The sequence below is a fragment of the Numida meleagris genome, chromosome 1, assembly GCF_002078875.1.
Source record: "Numida meleagris isolate 19003 breed g44 Domestic line chromosome 1, NumMel1.0, whole genome shotgun sequence".
Classification (NCBI taxonomy): Eukaryota; Metazoa; Chordata; class Aves; order Galliformes; family Numididae; genus Numida; species Numida meleagris.
In genome coordinates this window covers 24,748,901-24,772,318 of record NC_034409.1, presented here as the reverse complement: position 1 = coordinate 24,772,318, position 23,418 = coordinate 24,748,901, and the positions used below count along the sequence as shown (strand labels likewise).

At 37.5% G+C, this 23,418-nt stretch overlaps 1 protein-coding gene across 5 annotated transcripts in view; it reads left to right on the top strand.

Moving 5' to 3' along the window:
• CFTR (cystic fibrosis transmembrane conductance regulator) overlaps window positions 1–23,418 on the top strand; it is an 82,058-nt gene that overhangs the window by 46,975 nt on the left and 11,665 nt on the right. For all 5 annotated transcript variants that reach the window (XM_021384853.1, XM_021384852.1, XM_021384851.1 and 2 more), the window contains 8 exons: window positions 278–406; window positions 3,852–3,889; window positions 4,552–4,805; window positions 5,903–5,982; window positions 10,644–10,794; window positions 11,894–12,121; window positions 13,411–13,511; window positions 21,386–21,628. In XM_021384853.1, the coding sequence (XP_021240528.1) occupies window positions 278–406; window positions 3,852–3,889; window positions 4,552–4,805; window positions 5,903–5,982; window positions 10,644–10,794; window positions 11,894–12,121; window positions 13,411–13,511; window positions 21,386–21,628 (1,224 nt within the window). The remainder of the gene's footprint in view (window positions 1–277; window positions 407–3,851; window positions 3,890–4,551; window positions 4,806–5,902; window positions 5,983–10,643; window positions 10,795–11,893; window positions 12,122–13,410; window positions 13,512–21,385; window positions 21,629–23,418) is intronic.

Here is a 23,418-nt window from a genome sequence, read left to right as displayed (position 1 = left end):
CATGATAAAGAGTCCCTCCCCATCTTTCCTGTAGTCCCCCTTTAGGTACTGGAATGTCATTATAAGGTCTCCCTGGAGTCTTCTTTTCCTTGAGCTAAACAACCCCAACTCTCTCAGTTTGTAGCATGAATACTACAGTTCAATTATTTGGAGTCAGCAGAAAGAATGACAGGTTTCATGTGAATTAGCAAAATGAATGACAGCATTTGTGTGACGGAAATTTTCACATATAGGTACTATTGTCATTGTAACTATGGTCTTATCAATTCTTTGTCAGGAATGCTTTACTGATGATGCTGAAAGCATGGGTACTGTTACCACATGGAATACGTATTTCAGATACATTACTATCCACAAAAGCTTGATTTTTGTACTAATTTTATGTGTGACTATCTTCTTACTTGAGGTAAGAGAATCTGTTCCCATTGTCATTTTACTTCAAACAATGTTTCTTCAAATTATGTTGTTTGTGATAGAAGTATAAAGGGATAAAGCATCAAGACATTAGCTGATGCATGTATTGACCTGTGGCAACTGCTGTGAAAATAATATTTTTTGGATATAATTTCTCTACTGCTTAGTTGAACATTGCTCACCAAAAATAATGATTAGTACATGACAACAGAAGACCCACCAACTAAATTACCTCCGTTATTTCCTTCTGTGTTGTAAACAAATTGTTGTCCTGAGCTTGTCTCTTGTTCACAGGTGAATGATCTTACATTTTCTATGAAAAGATATCTTTACAGAGCCTTGGGAATTTAACGTATGAGAGTCGCTTTTAAAAATTAGTTATTAGCTTTTCTCTCAGTGAAAGAAGAATGGGTAATAATGCAGAAAGCTGAGTGCCTCTGATGGTATTTAAAGATGGGTGGGATTTTCCTGCAGTGTGCAGGGAAGACTTTTCTCCAAGTACAGTGGAAGACACTGTCAGAACATGTGCTGAAGAAATTCTGCCTGATCATGTGCCTGATCATGCAAAATCTGATTATTTTTCCTGTAGTGGATGTTGTCTGCTTTTTGTCTTTCCTCAGTTCAGGAAAGGCTTTTAACATATCTACATAATCTTCTAGTATCCTCTTTTGTGATTAATATCCTAAATCAAGAGTTCTTCCTGAGGCATGAAACAAGTTTCAGAGAAAAGACTGTGATTAATGGGGGCTGCATTCATATGCCAACTTACAATATATAGCACCATTTTCTCTTGACATTTTTCAGCATGAATCAAAAGAAGAATCCACTAGGAATATAGGATTACTTTCTGTCTGATTGTGCAAGTGAGGGGTTTTTAACAATTCTAAGTTGACATTCGAATTTCTCTTAGTATCATCAAACCTGGAGAAGGATATGACAGTAATGTTGCATTCTGGATGGCTAAATTAATTCTTCTGGAACAGATGACTTTGTATCTGGAGCTTGGGTCTTGTTTGAGATCCCACATTTTTAAACTACCTCCAACAGCAAGATTGAGTATTTTAATGCATAGCTTTTCTTATTATTTAAGTTCTATTTTCATGATGTGGAAAATGGAATTCCAAGCATACAACAGCAAAGTTAAATGTGATTTGTACAGAAAAAGGAAATTTTAACTTTGAGGTATATGACTCTATATTCAGTGTACATTTCTAGTATTGGTTACAGGTTTTTGCTTTTTAAATTAGACTAAACACTTACTATATAATTTAAAAGCCTCATCTTCTGATGGAGAACAAATCTGATGACAATGAATATCTGTCCATCAGAGTTAAACTCCCCAGTGTAACTACTGTTTAAATAAAATCCCACTGATAAATTAATGGGCTGGAAGATATTCAGATACAGCACAAACTATATAGCCTCTATTAAACCTCTGTGTATGAGATGAAATACCATGCAAGATGAGTACGTGGCCTGTGCTAGCCCTTCTGGCTGTAGGTGATGAGGAAAGTCTAGTGCTAAACACTGAAGCATTGAACTAAGAGAGTAGCGACAAGTAAATTGAAAGTGGAATTTTAACAGCCTTTAGAGCTGGATGGGACTATTGTGAAAATGCTAGATATTTTATTTTAGATTTAGAATGGATTACTTTATATTACGGATCCCAAGGTGGGTCCACAGAGGTCACCGTAAATAGGCCATCGGTTGTACATTCTTCCTAGACTTGTGGAGTGTGTATGTGTGTGTGTCTGTGTGTAGCTCACTTGAGTGGCTCAAAACAAATTTCCTAGATGTAGGATCCAGAGACAAGAGTTGCTGAACTGCAGGAAAAGCAGTTATGCGTGAAAACATTAGAAAAGTTTAGTATTCTCTTACAATATCATCTACCACTATCTTCCAACAGAAAGAAATGATCGTCTTCTGAGGGGAATCAAGATCAGAACAGAATTCTGTTGAGAGACATAGAAATACTGTTGTGAAGGAAGCCTGATCCTCACAAATATTTAAATTTAAATTATCATGGTCCCTCCTTAGTTATTTAATGTAAAATCTGCAAAAATTTGTAGTCCCCAAGGGTGGAGACTTTAATTATGTGCTGATGCATTATCATAACACATTCCTGTACCAATGCCATAAAAATGTATGGAAGAGGATCCCAGAAACAATGAGGACAGCTCCAGAAGGAATGCCTCCTATTTCATTATGTTGGCCCACAGCATCAGAGATGGATGTTGGTGGTATGACAGTAGAGGTTGAACCTTCCCACCAATATCCCATTACATGTTGTTGCCATGTGACAGATGGCAGCAGAGGGGCAATCTGACAAATGCTGTTGGACATGGAAATGCATATGAAGCAGAGGTGTGTCACTGAATTCCTCCTTGTGGAAAAATGGCACCCACTGATGTTCATTGACTCTTGCTGAATGCTTATGGGGGCCAAACAATGGATGTTATCACAGTGAGGCAGTGGGTGGTGCCTCACTGTTATTTCAGCAGCAGTAACAGCGACAAAGACAAGCCACGTTCTGGATGACCATGCAGATTTTTATGAACTCTTGTTCACTGCTGGTGAAGAGGCATAGCTAATGGTGGTCACTATATTGAAAAGTTGTGTTTTGTAGCTGAGAATTTGCTGTATTAAATAGTATCATTGTGCTCTTTGTATTTGTTGTAGTTTCCATGGAAATAAATTTTCAGAGTGGCCTACATACATTTAGACTACATACATAAAAGAAATCATAAGCAGAAAAAGAGACAGACTGAAATGTAGTGGCCTACATGAAGATCTCCACTAACTCAGAGAACAGACAACATGATTTGTTATAGAGAATGCTTTGATTGGGCACAGTAAATAGAGCTGAAATCCATATCTTAAAACATGCTAAAATAGATTATGTGGAGAAGTATGTAAAACCAGCAGCCAAACAAGATCAGATAAATAGATATGTCAAAGGTAGGTATCACTTGGCAGGAACAGTAATGCAAGGGTAAAAATGTTAAAGGTTTTGAATAATTGCCTTTGAAGATATTGGGAAAGAGAGCTTTTTTTCTTTTTCTTTTTTCTTTTTTAAGAGCTATCTAGAAATATTAGCCTTGAAAACTTAAAATATGTTAAAGCATACACTGAATATTCCTTGTCATTCGGAGTGCATTAACAAGCCTTTGTTAATGGTATGGTAAAAAATAATAGAAGAATATTTAGGCACTTGAGTGCTTGATTGTAATAAAAGTCTAAATGTAGCTTTGCTAGTGGGATGCACTAAATGGTTTCTGTGGAAGGAGGAGCCGATCTGACAAGGTTTTGCTTCAAGGAAGTTTGATTTCCATGCATTTACAATGTTCTCTCTCCAAACAATTATAAAACAAAAAAAAAGTAAATGAGAAGAACATAGTGTGACAAGACAAAAAATTAACTGTTTTCTCTGGTCACAGGTGGCTGCTTCTCTTGTTCTGCTATTATTTCTTCAAAAGTAAGTAGTTATGATCATTTATTGAAGGATTGAGGAATCCTTTACATTGAGTTTTGCTATAAATAATTAATAAATTCTGCTAGAAGTCCATATGGATGGGCACTAGCTTAAGTTCAATAAAATGATTCATAGATGGATGTGGTACTCGTTCTTCTCTAAGTGCTAACATTTGTATGGTTTGTGTCTTGTTACTGAATGCCTTACAATGACAGAAGACATTTCCTGAGTCAGTTCACTCTAGAGATGTGTGGACTTATTTCTGAATATGTTGTGGTTCACCATTTTCTTTCAGTGACGAAGGATGAGACATTTGCTCCATCCCTGGAGGTGTTCAAGGCCAGGCTTGATGGGTTTCTGGACAGCCTGATGTAGTGGTTGGCAACCCTGCTCGTGGCAGGGGAGTTGGAAGTAGATGATCTTTGAGGTCCCTTCCATCTCAAGCCATTCTATGATTCTATGATTCTATTTCATAGGATAGGATAATTCATATAGAATAGGATATTTAATAGGATATTAATAATAAATGACTGTAATAATATATAACAAATCATTAGCTTAGTTTTAAAAGAAATGAACATTGCAGTACTATTTGTTTAATAGAGAAATTAAAAAGAAACTTGCAATTTCTGATAATGCATTTATTTTTTATTTATATCACACAGTAAAGCTGCAAAAGTAAATGCAACACAACCACAAAACGCTACCAGTGACAACCCTCCTGTGATCATCACGGACACTAGCTCCTACTACATGATTTACATTTACGTGGGAATTGCAGATACCCTGCTTGCCATGGGAATTTTCAGAGGCTTGCCTCTTGTGCATACACTGATAACAGTATCTAAAACTCTTCATCAAAAGATGGTGCACGCAGTTCTTTATGCACCTATGTCAACATTCAACTCTTTGAAAGCAGGTAACTTGGATGGAGACTGACTGACTTATGTATAGGTTTTATTTTAATTAAACAGTTTTTATTCTGCTAAAGGATACTGCTGCTTTCCATTCAAACTGTCAATCAAGCTGGATGATAAAAGTTTGCTACATAAAGTGATTTGTGAATCTAATGGTTGCACTTACTTTAAGTCTGACATATTTCAGTTGTCAGTTCTGATTCTGAAATAACACCTCTAAGTTGGCATTGAATGAGAAAATTCATTGTTAGAAGTTTGAGGCAATAAAACCAGAAGAGGTTCTAATGAATAGCCTTTGTCTAAAACTGTAATAGAAAAGATATAGTCTAAAGATATGTGGTGAGTGACAAGGAATCAGATACGGATGATAAATAGTGCTTTATTTCATGAGTAGTCTTACTAAAATGGCATAAAACATCAGATGGTGTGAACAATGGTATTCATATTCAAATTTGGCTCAGAAGTTGATACAGAGTTCATTACATAACTGGTGCAACAAGTTCTGTTTGCTGCTGTACATGAAATTCCTTTCCCATACCCTACTTAACTGGTACATACTGGATTACAGGAAGCATTGGTAAATGACAATATAACATAGGGTTTTCCTTCATTTTCCCAGTATATTCTTAGTTCTGTTGTTATTTTGTGGTTAACACATTATATATACTCAGAAGCTAAGAAACTAGTGTACAAACTTGTACAAACACTGATGTACAAATTGTCTGTGTATGAGCAAAGCCTGATGCATAAAGGGTACAGACATTATGGCTTGTGACTCTGTTTCTGTCCTGTTTTACATGTCAGTTTGTTTTAACTAATTTTTTTTTGAGTTTTTATGAGATTCCAAGAGCTGAAACAGAAATTGTAGAACCAAATTTGTTCATGATGTAGCTCCATTAAGCTGTAATGGAGTTGCTTGTACTAGAATAAATCCTGTACTTACCTCTAATCTTTTGTATTCAGAAAAAAAGAAAAAAAAACCGTTTTTTTGTTTTGTTTTGTTTTGTTTGTTTTGTAAAAGTAATACATGTAGGATTTTGCGGGGAGGGTGTTAAAATGTTTAATTAATTTATTTATTATTTTTTTTTCTTAATCGTAGGTGGTATACTTAACAGATTCTCTAAAGATACAGCAATACTGGATGATTTACTTCCACTGACAGTATTTGATCTCATTCAGGTTTGTAGAATAGAAGTTCTCGATTTTGATGTCTTTCAGCATTGTAAATTTTCAGTTGTACATCAAGGGAAAGAAATTGTATAATGAGAAGAACGAACAACAGAAATTAAATCCCAACATTCTCTTTCTTTCAGTCTGTATGTCTATTTACATAGCTGCTTATCTTGTAAGTCAACTTCATTGCTTCTGTTTTTAGTCCTTGACCATATGTCTAGCTACACTCTTTGTGCAAACCACTTTCAAGTACTCAGGCTCAGAAACATTTCTGGTCTGCAGTCTCCTTCAGTATAAGTCCACATTCACCTTCAAAGATGTAAAGGGCATTCCTTGGTTCCTTACAGTTATTTTGGATCAAGATGAATATTTTTAAATGCTATCTTTTTGTTGCAAACAGTAATTTTCAAGAGAAAACCTGCTTAGTCTCTTCTGTTTCTAGTTTGATAGCATCAACCTTAATTTACCTTTTGTCTTGTGTTGACTATATTTTTTCTTTTATTTTCTGTTCTCTTATCATCTGCAGACTCTCTTCCTGCCTGCCTTGTTTGGCAGTTTCACACATGATGATACGCTTTCAACTCTCATTTGGGCAGTTCTACTTTTTTTTTCCTCCTTTTTTTTTTACTTTTTCTTCTTTTTCTGATAACTTTGACTGCCAAACTTTGTCTTTTATCCTTTGCATCTTCATGGCTTTCACTGAGTCTCTGGGATTTAAGCTGAGTCTGTGAGACCCTTGTTAACCACTTGTTATGAAAGAGAGCTTTTGGGCTTAGGAATTCTTTGGAGGAATTTTATGCCCTAAGCGTTGTAGAACTGCAGACTTTTTTTTTTTTTTTTAATGGGAATGCTTGGTGCCAGTATAACTGCTGGGAAACTCCACGTATTGCAAGATCTTGATGAGTTTTGAATAACCTCCAGTGCATTTGCACTGAAGAGAACACTGAAGAAATACAAAGACAGAGACAATTCCAGTACTTCTTCTAGAGGCTGCCTTTCTTTGTTACGCATTCTGCCTATTCTGAGACTCTGTGGCTCTGTATGGATCCCAGCTCACTTCAGTAGAGTCTCAGCACTAGTGTTGACATGCTCTGTGAATTTGCTCTGATTTGCAGTTCTTACAAACATGATGATCTGGTTAAAATAAAGTCCCTTTTCCTATCTTTTGTTAGTAATTGGAAACTTTGCCTCTTGACCTTAGAGAGACCAGTGCAGCTCCACCTTAAGATATTCAAGAAAATTACAGCATTACTTTGTGCACTGCTAAAGTCATGAATCTTTGCTGAATGAGTAAATGTGGACATTAAGCCATTCTCTGAATTGCTGATGTCATCTTCATTGTGAATAATATTCACTGCTGTCTTTTCTGGTGTATTTTTTGTTTGCTTCTGACATTCTGGATCTGCCATGGAGGAGTTATTCCAAGCTGATTTTTGTTAGTCCATCTCTGTGTCAAACTCTACACAAGAAGCTGACTAGCTTTTCATATTTCAAGGATAAAAAAACATAATCTCTAGATATAGCTTTTCTGTTCTGATGCCTTTCAGAAGCTAACCTGTAATACCTATTGGTACAACTCTTTCTCTTGAATGTCATGTGTACAGGCTCCTGGACATGCATGATGAGTTGCCCTGTCTTTCCTGTCTCTTCTGGAGAAGATCATTAAATCTACCCAGTGTCATGAACACTTTTTACCAGTCATTCCCTCATAAGACATTTCTGTTGATCTTCTGTAGATTCTGAATTGTTTGGCAGTTTCTGACTTCCATTGACATTGCAGTGAACAATGTCAGATTCATCTGAAAGACGCACAGAAATTATGACTCTATATGTTGGTTATTGCAGAGTCACAGGATGGTTGAATTTAGAATAGATCTGTGGACATAGGCCATAGGGGACAGTGAAACACTAGGACCTCTTCAAACCTTCTGTTCAAAGCAGGGTCACCTACATCCAGATTGGATTTGGGATACCCTCAAGGGTGGAGACTTCACACATTCTTTGAGCAACATGTTCCAGTGTTCGACTGTCCCTACAGTGAAAAAGGTTTTTCTTATATTTAAATGGAATTTTGTCTATTTCAGCTTGTGCCCATTGCCTCTTGTCCTTTCACTGGTTGACAATTAGAAGAGTCTGACTCTTTCTTCCCTACTCAACCCCAGACACCTATACCCAGTTGTGCAAACAGAAAGAAGACCTAATAAATTTTACATCAATGGCAAGAGATAGTGTCTGTGACATTTTCTCTGACGGCCATTTGTCAAAGTATGAATTACAGCCAGCTAATGACTGCAATAGCATTGCAACGAGTTTAAATGCCTATGTCAGTCTTCCACCAGTACTTACAGTGGCATATAATAATAATAATAACCTAATGTTTAATATTATCTCACTCATAAGATCATAGTGAACTCACTAGAAATTTATACCTACGGTCTTAACCACATTTTCCCAAAATAATGAACCACCATTGGTTAACTGAATTGGTTGTCGCTGTCATCACCACTTTGAACCCTGCATGAAGTCTCTACTACTTGTTGCATTTTCTAAAATGAAGACATACAGGAAGCACTGGAGTAAGTCTCCTGGTCTGGCCTCCATCGCAGCCCTAAAAGCTCATCATCTGAGGTCGCTGCAGCACAGTCCTGTGGCTTCTAATTGATCTCTATGAACTCTCTGCTGGCATTCCCTGAGCATATACCAATATAGCCAGCTTGTGTGTTGATTTTCATTACTGATATTTTGCAGAAAGTGTTACTGTCCGTTTGTTTTTACATTTGGTTTGTTTTTCGAACTTGTGAGAGAACACTAATTTTCATATTCAGCTTTTTAGTGAAATACCTGTTGGACCGGCAGTGAGAACTATATAGTACGATCATGGTCTTCGCAAAATTTAAGTAAATGATGGAAATGGGAATTAGAACAGCCACTGTGTTACTCCATGATCTCAAGTAACCTAAGAGCTCTATAATATGGCAGATGTCATTTGAATAATGCATTTTCTTAATAGTAAAATACATAGATATATATATATAGAAAGGGTACTAAATTCTGCAGTTTGAAATAATGAATAAACACAAATTCATTCTTGTGTTTCTACAGACCAGTGCTATACAGCCTGTACAAGCACAGCCCAAGTGTGTCAGCATTCTTTTAATAGAAAAGGGTAAAGTAATGAAAGAAATCTTTAACTAGTTCATCTGTAAATTTTTGTTCATAAACTTTGATACTGCCATTGCATTTATTGTATTTCTGATGAAAACATAGTGTAGGAAGCCTGTGTTGAACACTAATGCTAGTCTGACTGTGAAAGACATCAGACTTGGAATACTGGAAATTCAAATAATTCCTTGAAAGCATGTAGATGTAACAGCTAACACACCAACTGCAAGTATCTACTTAATGTGAAATTAGCTCTGTTTTCCAACCATTTATTTCTTGAGATATCTCAATGGGCATAAACTGAAACACAAGAGGTTCTGTCCGAGCAGCAGGAAGCACTTCTGTGCTGTGTGGTTGGCTGAGAACTGACACAGGTTGCCCAGAGCCTATGGAGTTTCCTCCTTAGAGATCTTCAAAAGCTGCCTGGATGTGGTCCTGGGCACCTTGCTCTGGATATCTCTGCTTGGCAGGGGTTGGACCATATGGACAAAGAGTTCCCTGCCAATCTCAGCCATCCTGTAATTCTGCGAGCTGGTCAGTTACAGTGATGTTTCAATGTGATCATCATTTTGTAGTTGCCTTCTGCTGATAACTTTGCAATTTGAGGTAGTGAAGTGTAAAAAGTAACACCCTGATATGAAGTCAAATTTTGCTATTCTGCATACATGGATGTATTTGTTTTTCATCGATTTAGTTATGGGACAGAAACAGCCCAAGTGCTTAAGTGCTTCTAGAGTAAAGACCAAAGCTTGACTTAAATAAATCTGTCTGGAAATACTGAGGATGAGGTCTTAGGAGAACTGTAGTAGTCTCTGGTAGATTAAGTAGATTAACTTGAATGATTTTTCTCTTTTGAGTCATCTGTCACTTTAAAATGTCTTTTTTTTTAACTTCCTGAAATTAACTTTTCATTCTGTAAGACCTTTTACAACTCATCTCCCGTCTTCTGATCAGGATGACTAGAATCACTAGTTTCATATGTAGGTTACAGTCCATTGCACAATTTATCATGTACCATTTCCCATTTTTTCTGACCCTTGGAAAAATTGATTGGCCCAGAATCTGCAGGAGAGTGGCACTGAGCTTCTGACAGCCTAGCACACCTAGCCCAGACAGGACAGGGACAGCATCAGTAGGCCTGAAAGATGGCTGCAGGTACAGCAAGTATCATTCTTACAGTTTTAACTGAAGTGTGAGTGCAAAAGCTACTGTTTTTGTGTGTATGTGTTTGAATTCATAATTTAGAAGTTTGCAGTACTGTCTGTACTACAGAAAATGTTTCTTCCATGTATTGGGAAAGCCATTCCTATAGGTTGTGGGTCTGGTCTCAGTTATTCATGATCTTTTCATGAAGGCTTGTTCTCAGCTGCAAGTACTACTTAAGTTAGCACTTTATGGTTATCAAAACAATACGTAGTTGCCGTGGGAAGGAAATTCATCACCAATCTCTAGTCTACAAAATGGCAAGTTTACTATATCAATAGTATTTTTCTTTCATTCTACAGTTAATACTGATTGTGATTGGCGCTATAACAGTAGTCTCAATATTACAACCCTACATCTTCCTGGCATCAGTGCCTGTGATAGCAGCCTTTATTGTGTTAAGGGCATACTTCCTCCACACTTCTCAGCAGCTGAAACAACTGGAATCTGAAGGTATGAGCAACAAAATTGGTAGACTACTAAATCCACAATAAATCAATTGAGAAGTGATTCACCCTGTCACCTCTTCTTTGCCTTTTCTCTTGTAAGATGCCATTGTCTCTGGGAGTAGAACACATACCTCCTTAAAAGCACTGCTGTTACTGATCCAGCCAATACTGAGTGCTCTGCTGCCAAAGAACAATGGAGAAGACCTATTTAAAGCTGGGATTTATCACCACTGCAGCTGAAAACAAATAAAGTCCTGAAATACAGTTTTCTTGAGAGTAAACTTGACTTGAAAAATTGTGATCAGATTTAGTATGTGCCTCACAAGTTTGGTTTTTTTTTAATAAGAAAACTTTAGAATCTCAATACATTTCTTTTATGATTGCAAATAATTCTTTTTTTTCTGAATAAGTTATTTGACTAAATTTCTTCCTCTCCCCTATTATCAGACTAACATATTCCCAGTAAAATGGAAAAACTGATTCTGAAGTGTGGGTCTGCAGATCAGGACTGTGGTCCGGCTTTACAAAAAATTGGCAGATCTCCAGTCCGTTGTGAATCATCTTTCCTTTTACTCATGCACAACTTTAAAATTCCTCAGATATAAATCTCAATTTGTTTAATATTTAGAGGGGTTTAGCACAGGCATGCCACTTTTTATGTAATGCAAAGTCTCCTTAAAGTTACCACCATGTCAGGAGAGTGGAATCCAGAGCACTGAAGTACTAAAAAAAACCAACACCCAAACTTACATGATGGAGTTCTCAGAATTGTAGGAATTAATTTTGGCTGGAGAGGAGCCTTCTTTCTCTTGTGACATCTTACAGCTGACCAGGAGTTTCTCCAAGCAATATGCTGACTGTGAGGAATTAATGATGTCAATTCCTGGCAAGACACTGATTGGAACTTCAACCCATTCATGCAAACGCTGCTGTATATCCTGTGCTAGAATTACTTCAGCCATGTACGCCAACAACATACACAAATTAAACCAATGACAGTAGTTACACTGCTAGGAGTCAGAGCACAGGGCTGTGTATTTGTGTTATATCAAAAGTATTTTCTTATGAGTGTTTATGATGTTTCTAATTTAAACACTTTACAGCTCGGAGCCCAATATTCACACATCTTGTTACAAGCTTAAAAGGACTGTGGACGCTGAGAGCTTTTGGGCGGCAGCCGTATTTTGAAACCCTATTTCACAAAGCTCTGAACCTACACACGGCAAACTGGTTCCTCTACCTGTCAACTCTGCGCTGGTTTCAGATGAGGATAGAAATGATTTTTGTTGTCTTTTTCAGTGCAGTGGCATTCATCTCTATCATAACCACAGGTACAGTAACTTTACTGGAATACAGAAATGCAAGTTTTGCTTCTGTTTAACAACTCATCTATGGACACTTCTGATGACAATAAACCATTGCACAGTTCAGCATGCATTGGAGTCACTGATTTAAGTATGTCAGAGAGAAGAAATTGTGTTTTACTTAAAATAAAAGTTATACCACTGTTGTCTGCTATTGTAGAAGGCTCGTTGAAGGGACTAGTTTGCAAATAATATCTGAGGGGCCACAACTTTCTTTTCTTGACCCTAATTGCTATAAAGTAATCTTGTGGTTTCTAAACCACATAAACATAACCATGTGAATGTACTCAGTGAAAAGCGTGGATGGTGATTATCATCTGTATAGCTTGAAGTTTTTTAGTAAATTGCGGTGAATATTCCTCTCATTTTACAAATGGCTGAGTAAAAATGGAAAGATTTAATGATCTCTTAAAGCCACGTCAATAGCAAAGTACTCATTCAGTTTTCTAATTCCCATGTATTGACCCATTTGCTGGTGTGAATATTTGCAAATTCCATTAAAAATCACTTCCAGAATGGCTCACCACTCCTAATAAACCCAGTACACAAAGGAGAAACATTATACCTTACTATACCTTACTATACCTTGCTATACCTTACTGTTCCACCTGGATGCTGGGCCAGGCATAGCCAGTCGTTGACAAGCAGAGTAGGAGCTGAAAGTTCCCAATGAAAACTGAATAATTTAGATTTGTGGAAAAATTCTGCAAGTTTAGTTACAAATAACTTTTAAAGCAGTTTTTAATTCAGTATGCTCTCATTTACATTTTTTTTTTGATTTTCATTCTCAGGCATTATACTCCCTCTCCTCTCAGTTTTACATTGAACTTTTTGTTCAGGATCAGTGTTATGACAGCTGATAAGCAAGAATTCAGTGATACTGAGAGAGAAGTTTTTTATTCTAACAATATCTGAGTTTCACTTGATCATATTTTACAGCTGATCATACTTTACTTGATCAGACATACACTCTATGGTTCTATGATTCTATGATACCAAGATTTAATTGCAAAAGCAAGATCAGGGTTTTTAGTGAATTCAGTGACAGAACCAGGAGTTTAATTGATGAGTTAACTGTCAGTCCTCTTGTATAACTGACAAATCCAGGCTTTTTTCCAGGAAATAAAAGGGAGAATTTGAACATACATTTTAAGATGTTATATGTATCTTATATGTAATGTATGAAATATATGTTTATTTTCTGATCTCTGTTGGTCTTTTATTTTCATATAAATTAAATGTTTTTCCCTGTGCAGGTGATGGACCAGGTAGAGTGGGCATTATTCTTACTTTAGCTATGAACATCATGGGAACCTTGCAGTGGGCAGTAAACTCAAGCATAGATGTGGATAGCTTGGTAAGCATAAAGTGTACTCTACTGTGGTTTGTTTGTTTTGAGGAGCTGCTTTACTTTGTTGATTATGGGTGTTCATTGAGTTATTATCAGACCTGTATATCAATGGAATGTGAAAAAATTCCCCTTACACCTTTCACAGAAACCTACTGGCTTTGGCACAGCACCAACTGAGTTTTGTTATGATCTGAAATTTTCCTGGATGAGAAAAGAGAGCAGCAAATGCTTGCTCTTGAACATTCAGACTGCATAGCAGTTATGGGAAAACTTCTGAAAGACTTGGAGTTGCTTTGCTATGGTTATATACCTAATCAAACATTGGTCCACTTCAGGGCTTTGCGCAGCAGATTTCAGCGGATGAGGCTGAGCTCCTTTCATGCAAAATCAGTAGCAATTTAAAAATCTTTCCTAGACTTAACTGGTGGTCTTTTTCTGGTTTTGTTTAGAATAACTTATGAAATAAGGCTTTGGAGTTGGACTTGTTGACCTCATTAATTTGTGTAGTTAGTTCATGAATTAAGATTAACGTTAGGCCTTAAGGCAGAACATTTCACAGGATTATCTCATCATCACCTATTTGTTGAGATGTGAAAAGCAGACAGGAAACTCATAAAAGAATACATTTGTTATGGCCGTTTTCATCATACTTGAGCTGAAGTGTATAAAACTTTGATATGTTATTTTAAATGTAATAGTCAATTCTGTCTTACAATTAAGGCATTCTGGGATTTATTTTAGACAGAATTCTTGTGGCAAAATTCATATAAACCATAATTACATCTATTATAAAAAAATCAGAGATAAAAATATTTTGCATCCAGTCATAACCTCTCTGATTCCTAAAGTATATTCTCAAGCCAAGCATTTAAGCACTGGAAAACAAATAACTTTCACAGGAGACAATCAGATCCTGATTAGCTGAAATGAGATGTTTAAAAAAAATGGAGCAGATTTATTTTTTAAATAAGTGATTCAACCGCCCTCATCCTGAAGGAAATCCTTAAGAGCCCCAAAACTGGGAATTAACCACTTGCAACATCTAATCTGTTGTTGACACATACAATTGGTGATAGTCCAGAGAGCTGACTGCCATTCAGGGACACATTTTTTCCCTATCCACCAATTGTTTTATGATGATTCTTACTTCAGTTATTAGTACAGCCTGTCTTGAAGGGCAAGCTGTTTGTGCAAGGGCTTGTTTGCCAGAACTGCAGGACAAGCCAAACATTGGTTCTGTGACTGATACAAAGTAAAACATGTTATTGGTAAGGCATGGTGCTGACTGCAACATTTAATGAACTCTTTTGTATAAGCTGGATCTTAGCCTTATATGGTATAATGTGGTCACTGAAATATAACGATCTGTATGAGAATCGTGTTCATTCATACTGCTTAGTGCAAATTGAAGATGCTTCACACAAGAGCAACAGAAAATCTTGCTATAGGATTCAGAGGGCGCTGGACACTCTAGTGTTTTAAAAAAGAACTTCCCCTTTTTAAAAATACATTGATGCTAAAGCGTCATCTATTAATAGTAACTAGGAAGTAACTCCCTTTCCCCTGAAAAAGAACGTCGCAAATTGCCTTACATGTTTGTGAGTTCTTTTCTCTGCATTAAGACAAACTAGTATACTGGAGCACCAGTTCTATTAATGGCAGTCTTCTCAAGGTGCATCAGTTTATAGATAGATACTATCTATGGTCTTGTTTTGGTAATGGATTGCTGCCCACCCCCATCCCACAGACATTTAAGTATCACAGTTGCCAAGCTCATAGATATTGCTGGCAGAATGGTTTCCTGACATTGAAAAGCTGCTTCTGTGCACAAACAAATAAGAATAGCTTCATGCTTTCAAGGCAATAAAACAGCTTCATTGGGTAATTCAGAGATATTATTTCCTACTCTTTGTCCACATTTGACACTTCCCTCTTTAAAGATCTTTACAGTTATTTGGTTAAAGATGTCCTGCAAAGGCATGTGTGTCTGGCTTAGTGTTCTAGTTTGGTTATATTTCTCTCAAGGGGTACTCAGAGCTCCCAGATTGGTGAGAACTGACACATCTCTGCATGTCTCCAGTTACAGATATGCACACACTGCTCTGAGTGATATCACTTTTGCCCTTCAGTGAGCAGCTGTGACATCCATGCTTACAAGCCAGCACACAAGTGTGCCTGATTATACACGATTACAGGTGGTGGACTTTGGTTGTCAGATAAGTTGGTGTTTTCTGCAAATGATTGAAGCCCATTGCTAAAGGCATGGCTGCTGCAATTAGTACATAACACTAAACTTGTGCTGAATTCTTTTACATGATATGTGAGATACAAGACGTGAGTGAAATAGGTGCAAGGAAAAGGACAGGAAGGTAGGAGAATAGGGAAACAAAATCATGTGACAAAGAAAAAAAAACGTACCAGAAAAAATACTGACCAAGCAGATAAGTAGGTAGCTAATTTGACTTTATTCCACATAGCCTACTTCTTGAGGTTCTGTGATGTCAGCATATGTTTTCAAGCAATCAAAGAGTCTAGGCTGGATTTTTGTTTTTACATATACAGATACTCTCTTCTTTCGAGTGACTTCTGTTCATCTTTATTTGGCTCCAACTGAAAAATCTCCATTGTCTTTTAATACCCCATAATGATTTTGGCACTGCATTTTCTACAGTCCTGATTCTTTATCTGTTCTGTTTTTGTTTTTTTTTTTAAACATATGTGGTCACTCTGACAGCTACCCATTGTTTCATTTAAATGTAGCAGCTAGGCTAGATTTATCTCCTCACTTTGATCATTTCTGCTAATACTCCTTTTGCTTGTTTTCAGTCTTTTTCTTAGCCCTCCCAACAGACTTGCAGTATTTTTAATTTTTTCCTCCGTAAGGAAATAAAAACATAAGTTTTCCAGTAAGTGTTGCCTTTGCAGATAAGCATTGGCTAGACCCAGTGGAATGTTTCAATGCTTTACAAACCTTCTCCTTCACTGATGTGTATCCTGCAGTAGCAGTGCTCAAATTGGGAAGGAAAATTCCTTTCATCGGGGAGCAAGAAATTGCCATGCTTTCACTATTGCCAAGATTACTTATGTAAGGAGATCAAAAAGAATTCCCCACAGAGATATTAAGAACATACTTGCTACACTACATTGTGCCCCACCCTGTACATCACTGGTGCTGAAGAATTAAAGTAAAGTAGTACATGGTAAAGAAGAAGACCAAAAAAATAAGAGGATTGTGAAAAATAATGGTGGTTTTACAGCTGGTTTTCATACTTTCATTTTTCCATGCTAATTTTCTCTTAACCTGTTCAATCGTTAATTTGTAACTGGAAAATGATCTTAGTATGGTCTTCAGAAAACCTGAGAACTGTTACTTAGTCTAGTAAGACATTAGAAATTCCTTGACTGTATAATCTGCATCAGAATAGCAGTTCTCAAAATGAGCTGCAGTCATCCAGAGGTTCACAATATCAAGAAAAACCTGGTAGAACATTTCCTTTTCTGCCTGCAAAGCAGCATGAGAAAGAGCAAAAAAAATCAGTACAAGTTTGAACTAAGTATTTCATTTTTGCAATTTAGAATAGGAGTATCTGAATCATAGAATATCCCCAGCTGGAAGGGACCCACAAGGGTCATCAGCTCCAGCCCTGGGCTCCACACAGCACCACCCAAAGTCAGACCCTATGTCTGAGAGCGCTGTCCAAACACTTCTTGAACTCTGGCAGCTCGGTGCTGTTACCACTGCCCTGGGCAGCCAGTTCCAGTGCCCAACCACCCGCTGGTGAAGAACCCTTCCCTAACCCCCACCTGCCCCTCCCCTGACACAGCTCCATGCTGTTCCCTCGGGCCATGTCGCTGTCACAGAGAGCAGAGCTCAGCGCTGCCCCTCCGCTCCCTGTGAGGAGCTGCAGCCACCATGAGGCCTCCCCTCAGCTCCTCTGCTCTGCGCTGAGCAAACCCACGGGTCTCAGCCACTCCTCATACATCTTGTCCTTTAAACCCTTCACTGTCTTCATAGCCATCCTTAAGATGCTCTCTAATAGTTTTATGTCATTCTTATATGATAGTGCCCCAAATGGCACCCAGCGCAGGAGGTGAGGCCACACAGAGCAGAGGGGACAACCCCTCCCCTCTCCTGGTGGCCATGCTGGGCCTGGTGCATCCCAGAATGTGGTTGGCCCTTCGGGCTGCCAGGGCACACTGCTGGCTCATGTCAAACTTGCTGTCAGCCCAAACCCCAATATGAGCTCTATGACCTATAAGTACCTCCGAAATGTGTCAGCAAAAGATACGAAACCTCAGTATTGAGTATGGTCTGCCTACACAGAACTAGTTTTTGCAGTGACACACTGCACAGGATTTTTTTCCAACTTGAGCCACTGGACTAACCTCCCATAGTATTTCTCAGTTGCACACTGAGCTTTCCAGAGAGCATGTTTTTGAGGAGATGGTGTCATGCAACATTGTCGTTGCAAACTATATGTATCTGGTTTGGAGAAAGTAACTGCTCTCTTTCTAGCAGAAGAATACAGAGCCTTATGGAATTAGTTGTATTAGATTACTTGTAAAAAAAACCTACTTCTTCCACATTCTGTAAATACATATTACATAATAATATTATGAATTCTCGTCCCACATAAGGAAGAGTTTAAGTGATATTAATGAGAAAGTAAATTAAAGATTTTGTAATGTTATTAAAATCACAGTAAAATACAATTAGGCAAGGCTAAAAATAGTGTATTATGCTAGCTAGACATTTTTAGCTGAAAGTAGTAAATATACTCCTTCATTCTAAAGCATTAGTTGGAGAATGTCAATATAGCAGTTAAATTACTGATGGGAATAATAGATAAGAAACTTTCAGTCACCTACACTATGCCTGTCATTATGAATGACAGGAGATTTCAACCTCTGAAAGGAAGAATGGATATCACTGTAAAATGTAATTGACATTTATGCTGCATTCTGCCCAGATCTAAATCATAATGCAAATTACAGAACCAGGAAAGGATCTTTTCAATTGATTTAAAGTACTAAGCTGTCTAAAATATCTTCACATGCAAAGTGAGTGATAAATTTGTCAGGGGAGCTGGAATATGGAGATTAAATTTTATGTTATAAGGCACGACTCTTCGGCCAGGTGGCTTCCTAGCCGATTCTAGCTGATGTGTAATGCTACGATCTCTGGGACAGTTACAGGGATTCCCTTTTTTGTACAAAATTTCATTGCTCTTGATGAATCCAAGAAAGAAGCTCTGATATTTCTGCAGATTCAATATTTCTAAAAATATAAAATTTATGGGGAAAAAAAAGGTACTATCTAGCACCAGTTAAAGTGAATGCATGGTGTTCATTATTGGGGTTTACTAAATGCAGTCAGAAAGAATAAAATGGCCTGTCTCATCTAAGGTCTTCCTGTTTGTATCACCAAAATAAGGGGACATTCATATGTCAACATAATGATTACTATGCCTTTCCATCTTGCACAGTACTTGAAACAAAAATTGCAATCAGTAGGCTTGCATGTTAGCACACTTTTCAGAACTTCTGTCACAGTTTTGTTTTAAGATGCTGAGAGGGGTAAGCAATTTTCCCTGTACTGCCATGAATTATATGTTTGCTTCTGCATGAAAAATCCACCGAATGAGATATTTCAATCTGGAGAGAAGAGCAGGAAGGAATGATAATACATCAAGTAGCACGAGTTTACTGAAGGAATGCAAAAACAGGTTAATAAGGTCAAAGATGCACAAAGATGTTTCTATAATGTCATTAAAGAGAGATGTGATATGGGGAGTACAGATTAGAGAATAAATGCTAATAATAAGGCCTAAATACTCTTGGATGTAATAGATATGTGTGTATGTATTTATATATTTTATTTATATATTTATTTTGCTGAAGACTTAATGGTCAATAAGAATTGACAGTACCTTATAGTTTTCTCTTATTTTCAAAAGTAAAATTCTGGTAAAATGAAGACTCTAGTTAGTAAGATTAGGTGGACTAAGGTGCATACAATCTACAACGTAGAGGAAGCTCACCTTTTTTTGAAGTGAGGGGTACAGTCAGTGGAGAGACACGTACATCACCAGTGATTTGGTCCATCTAAAACTGGAGACTTTAACTAAATGTGATTGGGTTCTGCAGTTTGGCATTTCAGTCAGACCTGTAAGATTGGGCTGGAATAGTGCATACCAATACACTCAGACTGGATGGGACCAGACATCCCACCCCAGAGTTCAGAAAGAACTGTCTGAAAATTTGGCCATCTGGTAACCACCACTTTGAATCAATCCACCAATCTGGTAGTGGTGGCATGTGACCAAGTAACAAATGTGTCTTCTGGCTGAGAAAGAGAGATCAGAAGTCACTGATCCCGCCATCACTTTGTTAGTTGGATGACTGCAAACTTTAGAAACTATGTTGAAGATACAATGCATACAGAGGGAATAAATTCAGATGTGCTGAAATTAGGTTGTGTTAGAATAACTTGATAATTGTGTTTGATGATTTATTTTCTGGACAAAAGTAATGTAGTAGATCTCATCTGTCTTCAGAAAAGCACTGGCTATGGCTTCAGAAATCTGTGGTTTCAGAAATCATGTAAATGAATGAGATCAGGATTATTGCAAGAACTGTAAACTAGTTAATATGTTAGATAGAAAGGAAATGGCATTAAGCTGTAGGTATTAAGCTATAGGGAGGCAACTCAACAAAGATTAGGTTTGTGATTGAGCTTGTTTTAATCTTTTTCTAATGCTCTCAACAAAAAGAAAAAAGATGCATTGAAGAAAACCTCCAAAGGCGCAGAGCTGAAGGGTAGTGTCAGCATGAAGAACACTGAGAGTTAAAAGGTATTAGGTGACCTCAGATGACAAATATGAAACAGATTTCAGTCAACAAAGTACAAAGGCTTAAACGTAGGAACTGCTAATAATAACCTCTCTTGTAAGTAAGGATCTCTTCAGTTAGAAATGTCTAAAGTGAAGGAAAGCTCGGCCAACCATGCTTGGTTACAGGGTGACTATAAGATGTGACTGTGAAGAACAGAATATATATGATCCTAAGATGTGTTAATCAAGATATTCCTAATATAAATAGGAAAGTATCAGCACATTTGTACAATGTTCCTGTAAATGTCATGCAAAATGCTGTATATGTTCTGATCAGACAGGAAAGATTAATTAGAACTGGGATGTCTGGGGAAGGAGAACATATGTTTAGAAAGAGGCTTAAACGTGGATTTTCTTTAGTCTTGGAGAATAAAGGGTGACTGGGTCTAAGATGGCCCTCCATAAATAAATGGGGAAAGCAGTTAGGGAAAAAGAACTTCAGAACTTAAAATTTAAAAATGCCCAAGACCAAACTTGTCCATAGACTTAAAAATATGTTTTATGACCACCTGTCAAGTGAAGTTCTAGCAAAGGAGATGAATTAACTTTTTATTATCTGATCCTTGACCTACTCAAATTCCATGCATTCTGCTTATCTTTGAAGATTAATCATTATTCAAGGAAATTCAGTTTTCAAGTAGGGCAACCCCATATGGAAGGAAGGAGCCGAAGACCCCAAGATTTCTTTCACAATCGTTGTTTTCAGATATACAGCTCATCTGCTGTTTTTACTATACATTATAAAGAGAGCTATTGTGTTCATTTAAAAATAAAGCAAGTGAAATTACATGTTTGGCCAACGTTGGCATTGTACAAGAGAAAAATAATCTAGAACTCTATAATACGTATCTTTCCTTTTTAAATTATACAACAGTATAACTTAGATAGAAAGGAGACTCACTGTTCTGGATAGAAATTAGGAATAATTTGATTTTGTTTGCTTTGATACTGTAGTACAATTAGAATAATGTTTGGTTTGATTCCTAGATGCGGTCTGTCAGCCGAATATTTAAATTTATTGACATGCCAACAGAGGAGATGAAAACCATTAAGCCACAGAAGAATAACCAATTTTCAGATGCCCTTATAATTGAAAACAAGCACGTGAAGGATGAGAAGAACTGGCCATCCGGGGGACAAATGACTGTGACGGACCTTACAGCCAGATACATTGAAGGAGGAACTGCTGTCTTAGAAAACATTTCGTTTTCAATAAGTTCAGGGCAGACGGTAAGGCACTGTTTTATTGAGTTTGGTCTGACTTCTGTTATGCTTTACTATGGAAATGTCATTATAAACCTATTTATTGACTCAGTAAGTTTTTGTAGATAGAAACACGAAATTATTGCAGAACAAAATAATCATCTAAATCACCTGAATGACAGAAATGTCTTCTGTGTCTTAAAGAGCTCATCTCTAGGATTATTAGCTATGAACAAAAATAGGAAGGAAATTTGGCTTAATTGTCCTAGAAATCTTGAAGCTGTTTACACCTTAGTGAAGCGTGATGAGGAGTTTTCGTGACCACGAGGAGAAGAATACACAGATAGATAAAATATTTCTGCAGCAGTTCTTCATGTCCTCTTTCTGTGCTTGAAGTTGGCCTCCTTCTCCTGCTATGGACAGGGAAGTGTGCAAGTGCTAGGGGCAGACTGACCCAGGTGGAACGGGACATGAAAGAATACTGGCCAGCGTGCCAAGGGTAACGCACCAGCGGCTCGGCTCGGTGCTCAGAGGGACGTTCCATGGGTGCTGTGGGCTGTGCCAAATTATTATAGAGCAAACAATAAACACTTCTATTCTTTGAAAGGCTTACAAACCTCTAACTAATCTTCATGCATGTTTGGATTTACATTCAGGAAAGAACTTTATTTTCAGGGCAGCACTTAGGCAGATGTTGAACACTTTGCTTGAAGTTCATGCTGAAGTGTCATCCTCAGCAGGGCAGAAAGACTCGCAAGGATTCCTGAGCTGAAGCTGTATGGATGAAGAGCCAGTTCTAACTCTGTCACCTAGATGAGAAAACAATGAGCAACAATGCCCTTGCCTTGCCATGAGGCAGCACTTAGGTTGAACAGCACCTGCCTGCCAGAGCCGATAGATCTATACTGGTTTAAATGAACATGTTTCCTTTCTAAGTTTGAAGGGCACTGCAATTTTGATACTAGGGTTTGAACTTCCTGCAGCATCATCCTGAAACATCTGTGCCATTGGAGGAGAGGCAATCTGTGATTCCTGGAGTGTGGAGGTGTGGGAGCTTCTGTAGTCTGATTGATTTAATTCCTGGATAATTCACTGAAGCAATGGAGTAATGGAAATGAAAGATACTTTTGTACTGTACAGTTCTGAGGCAGAACAATTAAAACAAAGATCCCTTTTACAATGACTATGATTTAGAAATTTTATCTAATTCCAGTGATGAACCCTGTACGCAGAGGTAGTGTTTCCAGAATTGGACCGTGTTCCTTAGACCAAAGAGATTTGTTTCTGCCTTGTAGTGAAGCAAGGGAAAAACAAGCAGGAAAGGGGAGAACTCTCCTCATAGACCTTTGCTTGTCTTGTTTGGCCCGAGGCACTGTAATGGAAAGGATGTCAGACAACAGGAAGGGTCATGTCACCTCATCACCTTCACATTTATATTGTCATTGAACAAATGCAGCCCATGCTCAGACAGTTCAGCATTAGCTGTGTAAAATTCAGCTGTGGAAAAAGCCAGTATCTCAGCTTTGGGTAGTGGTTACAAAATATGAAATAATATATAAGGAAATTTCTGTTCTTCAGGTAAGTATAGACTAATGGATCTACTTTCTTAGTTAATTCTGAAGATTTACAGTAACAAAACAGAGTCTGGTGCTGTGTTTTTTTCAGCCCTTCCTGTAGAGTTTCATCACTTCCAAATGAACAGCCTACACACTATCCCATTGAAATCAATTCAGATTGCTCTCCACTGTTTAGATCTCTAACTGTTGCTGCCTTGATCCGTAGTTAATATATGAGCAATATTAAGTGCTTGCTTTTAT